Below are 10,802 nucleotides of genomic sequence, written 5' to 3' on the forward strand. Positions count from 1 at the left end.
CCCACCCATGATAGGTATGTAGATGTACTGGACCACCTGTCCATGATAGGTATGTAGACGTACTGGACCACCCGTCCATGATAGGTATGTAGATGTACTGGACCACCCGTCCATGATAGGTATGTAGATGTACTGGACCACCCATCCATGATAGGAATGTAGATGTACTGGACCACCCGTCCATGATAGGAATGTAGATGTACTGGACCACCCGTCCATGATAGGTATGTAGATGTACTGGACCACCCGTCCATGATAGGTATGTAGACGTACTGGACCACCTGTCCATGATAGGTATGTAGACGTACTGGACCACCCGTCCATGATAGGTATGTAGATGTACTGGACCACCCATGATAGGTAAGTAGACGTACTGGACCACCCGTCCATGATAGGTATGTAGACGTACTGGACCACCTGTCCATGATAGGTATGTAGACGTACTGGACCACCTGTCCATGAAAGGTATGTAGATGTACTGGACCACCCACCCATGATATGTATGTAGACGTCCTGGACCACTAACCCATTGTAGATATGTAGATACTGGAACACCCACCCAGGTGTAGATGTACTGGACCAACTGTCCATGATAGGAATGTAGATTTACAGGACTGCCTATGATAAATATTTAGATGTACCGGACCACCCCCACCCATGATAGTACAGGATAGGTACAGGATCACCCACCCATGATAGTACAGGATAGGTACAGGACCACCCACCAATGATAGGAATGTAGATATACTGGACAACCCACCAATGATAGGAATGTAGATATACTGGACAACCCACCAATGGCTGGAATGTAGATATACTGGACATCCCACCAATGGTAGGAATGTAGAAATGCTGGACAACCCATCAATGGTAGGAATGTAGACGTAATGGACCACACACCCATGATAGGAATATAGATATTGGACCACCCACCCACCCAGGATAGGAATGTACTGGACCACCAACCTGTGATAGATATGTAAACTGGACCATTCGTCCATGAAACCTGGTGAAGATCCTGGTTAGAAATGGTCTTCAGCAACCCATGCTTGATGTGAGAGGCGTCTAACAGGATCTGGTGTTCAGGCTTTCTGACTTGGTTGATGCATGTAATCGTATCCCAATTGCATAGATAAATGCTCATTATGACAATCACTGGATTGTCTGTCCTAGACTCAATTATTTAAACTGCCGTCACATAGCTGGAATATTCCAGAGTGTGGCATTAACAACAAACAAACAAAGCTGTCCATGATAGGTATGTAGATATAGCCTTCCATCAATATATTCCATGACTAGCAAGTTTCAAGTCCCTGTTTTCTTTCACTCCAGACTTTGTAGACCGACAAGACAGTTCGCTGGCATTTGCTGCATTCGGAGCTGCCAACCACCACAGCTACCCCCTCGCTGTCGTGCAAGTCTCCCCCGCAGGACTACCTCATGAGTTCCTCTTGTGTTTCCATGGTAACAACATGTTTTTATTCGCTTTGTTTCATACTTGTTTTTACTGTAAATGCACTACATAAACCCTTAAGTAAAAAATTCCATAAGATATTCTTCCCAGTAAACATGTTCTGATGAAATATACACTTTTTGATGATATTAGTGATAATAATTGTTGTATTTTAAAAAAAATAATTTTTTTTTAGTAAAATGTCTCTTTTTAGTGGCTGTGACCATGATAGCTAAAGATAATGTGATGCATTTCTGCCTTCTGTTTTCAGAGTTTGGTGTTTTTGTGGACGGCAAGGGCAGAAGAAGCAGACCCCTGGATGTGAAATGGAGTGGACTTCCGCTCACATTTGGTATGTTACTCTCATCATCAATTATTTAGTTTGATATTTTGATTCTCACACAGAAACAGAAACATGAAAATGTTTTAAAATCTGCATTATGTAAAAAGTGTGTATTTCTGGTGAAACAGGGAGTTAATAAATAAAAACTGACTGAGTTGACATGATGTTTTGTTCCCAGTGTACCGGGAGCCGTTCCTCTACATCACATACTTCAACTGTATCCAGGCAACCGTCGTCCCTGCCAGCAAACAGGAAGTCAAGTGAGTAATGGTTTCTCACAAGCCTCTAGCTGGACCACCCATGCCCACATTATTTCTTCAAATGTATTGCCGAGGAACTCATTTTTTATTTGGAACATCCGGGGTAGAATAGGTCTTCAGCAACCCATGCTTGCTGTGAAAGGTATGCTCGTCTTAAAAGACGCCTAACGGGATCGGACGGTCAGGCCCGTTGACTTGGTTGATGCATGTTATCGATCCCAATTGCGTGGATCAATGCTCATGATGTCAATCACTGGATTGTCTGGTCCAGACTCGATTCGTTACAGACCACCATCATATATCTGGAATATTGCTGAGTGCAGCGTTAAACAACAAACCAAAACCTAATTTGGAAATTGCCAATGTTTATAACACCACACTCAGCACTATTTCAGCTGGGGGGCACGGTCGTCTTAGGTGCCGCGATTCGCTGTGCAGAGTTGCGTCCCTTGGGAAGGCCAGAATTGTGGGTTCAAATCCCGGTTCGCCCCGATTATGTTTCTAGGTTTGTCAGCACCATACCCGTGCTCGTGGGTTTCACCGAAGTGGTAAACGTCTGAAACTTGCATCACTTAGGGCTTTCCTCCCACATTAAGCTGAAACGCCGCGATATAACTGGAATACTGTTAAAAGCGGCGTTAAAACCAACTCACCTTTCAGCTGTCAAGGATATCTACTTGTATGGTTGTCTGTTTGTTGTCATCCATTGACATATATTCAGCCAATCTGTCGCTATATTTGAAGCAAAGCAGACAAGCATCATGGACTAAAAATCAAATCGTAAAAGATACTGCATATTATACAAAAGGGGAATAGTTCCTATTTAGTGATGGTCATGTACTGCTTGGGCCAAAGTGTAAGGGAGAGGGACCAGATTTCTTTAACTATGACATCACTGAATTGTAATCTTGATGCGTGATGCCATACACTGTATGTTGATATTAATGAAATGTCCCTACACATTTGATCAGGCAAATAAGGGAATGCATATTTTGATCAATTTGGTTAAGAAAAAAACATACAGAAATTGTTTCCTTACTGAGGAACATTTCAAATATTTTTTTAAAAGTCGAATCAGTGCACCTTACATTGGATGAAGTATATAACATATCATAAGGTTTGTCTCATTACCCTGTCTGGAGAAACATTGTCATCTAGTGGATAGAGCAGCTTCCTGGAGAGTGGAACCTCGGTGGTTCAAGCCCTGGTCGCATCATTCCCACAGACGTTTGAAGATGGTTCTTTAAGGGGATAAAACATAAACTGTTTGGCTCGAGTTAGTATTCTGTGCTGGAGTAGATATTCATTTTAAACTGCGGCATGGTATCCGAGTGGGCTAGCACGATAAAACCGGCATTAGTCCAGACTAGTACAAGCCGACAGACACACAGACATGTATACACATTGTAATGTATGGGTACTAATCTTGAAGGCGACGTTAAACCCCATTTCACCACACCACCTGTGACTGACTACCTGTGTTTTTGTCCACCCAACAGAGGCCGTAAGACCATCATTGACCTGCAGTCTCCGCGGTACTTGGGGCCGGCAGTGACAGCGGGATCCGTGTACATCATGGCCTGCAACAACAATGCCATCGAGCTGATGTGTCTCCGTGGACTGGAGGAGCATGACATCACAGATGACAAGGAGAACAGGAGAGCAGACAGGTAGGCAGTAGTCTCTGTCGTGTACTTACACTTGGGTGCTACCTTCAGATTACCCTTAAAGACTTCCTATGCATTCATGATTTATTTGATATCAAAGTTCTTAACTTTTGGAATGTAAACACTGAAGACACTATCTTACTCCATGCATACACTGCAGTTTTAATAAAAATAAAAATGGATTGGGCTGAAAATGTATTAGTTTTAAAGCAATCGGCTCTTTTTTATTTTCTGATGACATTTCTGCATGCCTATATATTTTGATATGTTAGTGGGAGTAAATAATGACTGGCCAGACATTCGTCCCCCTCAAAAACTAATAATCATGATGTCATGAACTAAGTAAGGGTAAGACATATGGATGAACAACTTCTTTATTACAATTAGGAGCGACGTTTTGGTGTAGGTTCTATCACTGTTATCAAGCAAGAACCTACGTCGAAAAGTCGCCAGTAATTGAAATAAAGAAGTTATTCATCCATATATCTTACCCTTACTTAGTACTCCCAACTTCTAGATGCCTCTCAAAGAAGACATGAACTAAACTAAACTGAAACTAAATCATTTGGTGACAGATTTTCAACAAAAATGAAAATTTAAAACCTTTTGGCCCCAAAATGCAAATATTTTCCCATAGCTAATCTGTCATGGCAAGACAAACCGAAAATATTTTCATTTACCAAACAATTTAATTATGTTGATTTCTTTACTCTTACAAGTCCTTATTGATTTGGGGCTAAACAATTTTTAATTATTTTTATTTTTTTTATTAAATATCTGCATACACATTTATTGTTATTTCAGTTTACGGTCTTCTGACAAGATGCAGGTCAGGTTTGTGAGTCCCCAGAAGGAATCCAGACGAAGACTCTCTCTCACATCATTTGACAGCAATACAAGTGAATCCAGCAGCAGTTAGCTCCCTTGTCTCATTTTATGGGCATAGAAAACAAGACCAGCATAATGATTTGGGAGTTAATCAGAACTGTGCGTTGTCTTCCTGAATCTCACCTGGTAGCAATACATGGGGCAATGTCTGTATTCAGTGCCTATGTATGCTGTCATAACACTTCCTAGTATGTCTAGGAAACATGGAAGCAAACTTTCAAATGCCACAGAATAAGGAGGATATTTAACATATCAACTGGAGTAGTAGTGCTTTGAGATACACATGAACATTTGTTTACAATCCTGTAGCAGGGATGACAGTGGGTGTTTTTTTTTCACTGGAAGTTAGCCAGGTTACTACTTGATTTATGCATATGTTGAAATAGCAATGTATCACAAAAGTTACCCATGACGCAACAAGATCCGTGGATAAGTTTCATTGCTACAGAAGGTACTCATCACTGATATAATTTGTTTGGTACCAAATCTTCCAATTCACTGCCAACAGTGAGTATATGCTTTACCATTCCGTAGCATGAATATACCCACAGTAAAAGCTTATGTAATAATTAATGCAGAAAATGTGTGTAAAGATGAAGAAATGTAAACATAAAGACGTATCTAATGTTATGGGTGAAGTGATATGTTGACATTGGGTAAACGCAATTTCATTGTGAATTCCTTAACTAAATGTAAGGTTGTATGACTTTTTGTCTCAGCAGAATAGCTGTTATGTTACCAGCTTGCTGATAACTTGATATATTTTCAAAGGTCCCACAACTCCAAATGACACAAGTTGTTTGCATCAAATATTATTGGTGAAAATTCTGGGGACTATACAGGTGGAGCTGTATCATGCTAAAAAAAGAAATTAACACCAAATCAGAATCACAGGTATTCTTAGGATAATGACTGGATTGTGCAATAGGTCTTCTTAACTATATTAACACAGGGTTGTGTGAAGGATTTAACTGGTGTAGCCTCCATGTTACTTGTGCTACATATATCATTTTAGAATGTGTGGAATATCTTTGCATCATGTTTTGTGCAGCTTAGTTTTAGAAGAAAATCTGAAAATACGAAGATACCTCTATTGCCTGCTTGTGATGTAAAAATGTCATTAACAACACTTTCACCCTCATCTTTTCTATCCTCTGAAACATACTTGTTGATATTTATATCATGTACATGCTTTCTGTATCAATACTGTTGTGAATATGAATCCAATTAAATCAATGATAACACATTACATGTTTTGTATTTTGAAATGGACCTGACATCATCCTGTATGATCATGATGATGTTGTTTAACGCTGCACTCAGCACTACTCCAGCTATATGACGGCGGTATGGAAATAATCGAGTCTGGACCAGACAATCCAGTGACTTACATCATGAGCATTGATCCACAAAATTAGGATACACAATAATTGCATCAACCAAGTCAGCGACCCTGACCACCCCGATCCCGTTAGTCGTCTCTTGGGTCAAGCACAGGTTGCTGAAGACCTATTTTACACCGGATCTCCTGAATGATATCTCAAGGTTAATACAGAAACCATCTACAAGTGGTTTTCTTTAAGCTGCAGTGAGCGACATATCACTGTAGCTTGTCATCGTCTGTGCCAGGCAAATTAGTGACAGATGGTTATGTTTGTTGGCTGTTGAAGAAATAGCAGCCTAGGTTGTGTTCTACATACATGTAATCATATGCATGCAGAACAACAATCTTGGCTTCAAGGTTCTACTACACCAAATCAGAACCAGTTTGGACAGTGCGGTTTTCGTAGGGAGCCTTCAGTGTAGATCGAGAGATATCTGCAGGCTGTGATTGGAGGATATTCTGGAAGATTTTTATGTCTTTCAAATGTACATCCATCCAGTTATTAAAACTGACCATGTTTTTCTATATTTAGTACTGTCTTTTTCAACATGACTTATGCTGAATGTGACCACAGCTATTTTCAAGTAGGTGACATTTGGTGCGAAACTGGGGGTGGTGTGTTTAGCTTCCGGTACTCGGAAAAGGAGCTGACTAAGCTAGTCATTTTTATTTTTTTTATTGCTGCTCTAAGGCCAAACTGTGCACACACGTACAGGTAATAGCTGTTGAATGCTTAGTTATTTAAAAAAAAATCATAACGTTACTATAGAAGTCTATGGGAAAACATTTGGTTGTGTGTAACCTCAAGAAATGTTTGTGTCGTCCACCTCATTCAAGATTCAATCTTGACATTTACCTTCATATATGAATATATACACCAGATATCGTTGTAACCTAATGATCTATTTGTTATAAAAATGCCATCAACTGTCATGAAATAGATGCATACGACAATATTTTATATTCCCCAAGTAATTCACTCACTTGACAATGGTATTTCATGACTGGGAAAGCAGAATGCCCAACTCACTTCTTGTCTCCAACTGGTTTATAGAATCAACCTAATATTCTTCAGAAGTTTGCAGATTCACACCAACTAACAGTAAATAAAAAATGTTGTATTAAAAGATGAGTGGTTATCTGTTAATGACAAATGGTTCTATAAAGGTGAACTGCAGATATCTTGGCTTTGTATTCTTATATACAGTTGAACTCGTGGGGACCTGGGGGAAAGTTTGAGTTATCCGGGGTTCAAGACAACCAACAAAGTGATTTTTCAAAAATCAAACATATTATGAGTGATTGTTACCAGGTTAGGACAACACTAGATTTCAAGTCGTATGTAAATTGTTCGGTCGGGTAGCCTAGTGGTTAAAGCGTTAGCTCGTCACGCCGAAGACCCGGGTTCGACTCCCGACATGTGTACAATGTGTGAAGCCCATTTCTGGTGTTCCCCGCCGTGATATTGCTGTAATATTGCTATAAGCGGCGTTAAACCAAACTCACTCACTCACTCGTATGTAAATTTCAGTGCCCAGGCTGCTAGTTGTGAAGGGGACTGCAACTCCGGCGTATCATCGATCTCATCCGCATCTAGACTGGAGGCATTGTTTTAGTCATAACCCGAAAAATAAATACCCAAACATGACCTTAATCCGTTTTACTAATTTGTCAATTTTTACATGCGAGAACAATTCAGAAACTTGCTGGCAATGTGTATATAGTAATCAGCTTGAGCCATTGATGAAAGGTGTGCTTGTTAACATTTAATAGGCTTGATTGGTGTCAGGTATGTAATTGCAGTGAGGTCAGGCAATTGTGTGTGAAGCAAGTAGAAAGTTTGGCAAGTGTCGGTTTGGGGGACTTTTATTTATATATTTGGAACTGTTCGAGTCATCGGGATTTTACGCTTAATTTGGATACTTGGGACTCCAAAATGAATTTGAGACAACTGAGAATTCGACACATCCGAGAATAAATGATGATGAATATAAAAGGAATTCGCAGGGACCAGGAGAGTTCAAGGCAGCCAGGAATTCGACAAACCCAAGCTCTACATCAGAGTTTGTCTACATAAAAAATGAATGAGTGGGTTTCAGAACTTGCACAAAAGCTTTCGTGGAATTTCTTTGCAATATTCCATCGCAAATTCAACCCACATGGTACAGAAATATGGGGTGTTGACAGATTTGAAAAACAGAACGTCCATATTCTGGCTTGTAAGAGGTTTCCTAACGTTGGTTTGCAAACACCAAACGCTACTGTGAATGGGAATGCGGTTGATAGCCACTCTATGTAAATGTTATGTGTCCTGTAAAGTATGGACTTAAAGTGATCGAAAGGAATGAAGACAGGGTATCAAGAAAATCTTAAATCATGCTCATAGAACGATAAGTGTGAAATATAATATTGAAATGTTATAAGGCTTAGATCCGGGCTAAGTTAAACGAAGGTAGTTGGCCCGATATTGATGTACGTTTACTGTTTTGCGCTGTATGTGAGTGAGTGAGTATGGTTTTACGCCGCTTTTAGCAATATTCCAGCAATATCACGGCGGGTGACACCAGAAATGGGCTTCACACATTGTACCCATGTCGGGAATCGAACCCGGGTCTTCGGCGCGACCATCGAACGCTCTAACCACTAGGCTACCCGACCGCTCCTGCCCTGTATGTGAAACAAGTGTAGAGACTGAAAAACATTTTACTTTTAAATGTGAATATTTATACAATGATATTAGACATCTGTACTTACCCAAGAACGTTTTCCCATAATCCAAATGTTTCAACTTAAAATGCTGCCATCATACCCATGTAATCAAGCATGAATACTCATATCCCCCTCCAATGAGACATTTCCGGTTGTGTGCGATGTATTAGCTCCTGTGAGCTATGTTCACTGGACCTTATTGTAAATGGCCTAATTGCAGCACTTAAACGTTATTACAGGTGTTGTTTTGCCATCTGCAGTTTATGATAGAATATGTAACTGTATTTGTAATGGGTTTTTTTCATTGTTTAAGTAATAACCCGAGAAGGGAGTTCTTATTTTACTTAGAGATCAATGAGAGCAGGGGTCGCCATGAGGTGTACTGAGAAGTACAGCACCAATCATTAGATGATCTGGGTAGTAGACTGGAGTCTGGAATGCTACATCATGCATGATCAGTTAACAAGAAGTCCAGTGTAGCTTCAAGACAGTGAGTTGGAGAGTGATTGAGTTGAGTCATTTTCCGCTCATTGAAGAAATCCTCAAGTTTCAATTTTTCACTCCGATCACAGTTGAAATCCCCAGTAACTAGGGCATGTTCACATTCATGCTGCTTGGGGAGATCCTGAAGTTTCTGAATGAAATCAGTAAGTGAATGTATTCAAAACTGCGAGATGACATTACATCACATAGCTGGACACTGTTCTTGAAACTTGTTGAAACGTACACAGCAATACCATGTGTAGTGTCTCCTGGATAGACTTGCAGGTCTTTTTCACTAATCATTCATGTGTGTTTCTGTGAAACACAAAACATCAAGCACACCAACAAACTTACACTGCGAGGAAACAGGCTGGTTAGGGTGCCCCTGTTCATGTTACCGGTACCGACTGCGAGGAAGCAGGCTGGTTCAGGTGCCACTTGTAAATTGTTTTCACAATAATTCACCACATACCTTGACCAAGTTCCTTTGTCAAGTGGTGTACATCTCAATTAGGTAATTATGTTCATGTTACCGGCACTCACTGTGTAGATGTTTTTGTAGAATATGCAAACGGTTTCCGAGTTATGCTCTTACAAAGGAAACGTTTGTAAAACTCCCAAACTATCAAAAGGCACCAGTTTATCACTAGACCTATTTATATGCCAAGTTTGGAAGAAATATTTACGTTTTTCAAGATCTGTGCAAAGTTGGGTGATTTTCAGTTTTCAAGATCTGCTATCAAAGGCGCCAGTTCACAACTAGACCTATCTATGTGCCAAGTTTAGTTAAGATATCTCTCATGGTTTTTGTGTTCTGCTCCGGAAACGAAACTTGACTGACGGTACCCATTCCTATATCCCCCTTCCACTTCATGGCAGGGGATAAAAATAACTTGGGAAAACTATGTAAATGATTACTGCTATGAAAGACGATATAGTTATGTAAATCTGTAAACATGTATCTGACATCACCCTTTCCTACACCACACAATTTCAATTGTCTGTATTGTATACTCACTGCCAAAAGAAATGCAAACCATAGAAACATATAGAGAAGTATGTACTTTAAGAAGAGATGTTTCCAGTGTGTACAATTAATGACAAAACTAACAATCAGTCAAGTGTTACCACAGTGTCTTTATTCTTATCACGACATGCTGCACGTGATTTCCAAACTCTGCACGAGACAAATGGTGCCGAGTCATAGATCCGACGTCATGTGAGGTGTTCATGAGCATCGGTTGACACAACATACCGGTATGTTCGTTTGTGCATCTATTATCTCTTGCATATGAGCAAGCATAGTAAGTCTTCATATATTAACCAACATGTATAGTATTCAAGTTTCTTTTGGCGGGGAGTATATATGGGCCTGTGGCCTTAAAACAAATGAAAGACTTCACATCGCTAATCTACATAAAATCATCATTCCCTTGAGCATGTTGAGATGTGATCCAATGTGTGACACATGACATTATACGAAAGGTGGCTGAAAAGTTCTGGGCCGATCTTTGATGAACTGCGTTGGAATTGGTTGCAAATTATTTTTCACGATTTTCCTCTCGATGTCCACACACTTTCGCGAGCAATGCTTGATCCGGCTGGTGTCCAAGTC

The 10,802-nt window shown here is 40.1% G+C and overlaps 1 protein-coding gene across 1 annotated transcript in view; it reads left to right on the forward strand.

The window, feature by feature from the left end:
* Nucleotides 1–4,676, forward strand: part of LOC139472428 (citron Rho-interacting kinase-like) — a 48,196-nt gene extending 43,520 nt beyond the window's left edge. The window contains exons 41-45 of the mRNA XM_071254906.1: nt 1,333–1,464; nt 1,725–1,805; nt 1,975–2,056; nt 3,556–3,726; nt 4,528–4,676. Coding sequence (XP_071111007.1) covers nt 1,333–1,464; nt 1,725–1,805; nt 1,975–2,056; nt 3,556–3,726; nt 4,528–4,642 — 581 coding nt within the window. The 3' untranslated portion in view covers nt 4,643–4,676. The remainder of the gene's footprint in view (nt 1–1,332; nt 1,465–1,724; nt 1,806–1,974; nt 2,057–3,555; nt 3,727–4,527) is intronic.
* The last annotated feature ends 6,126 nt before the right edge of the window (nt 4,677–10,802 follow it).

The sequence above is a fragment of the Haliotis cracherodii genome, unplaced genomic scaffold (genome assembly GCF_022045235.1).
Source record: "Haliotis cracherodii isolate W230 unplaced genomic scaffold, xgHalCrac1.p SCAF_24, whole genome shotgun sequence".
NCBI classification, from domain to species: Eukaryota; Metazoa; Mollusca; class Gastropoda; order Lepetellida; family Haliotidae; genus Haliotis; species Haliotis cracherodii.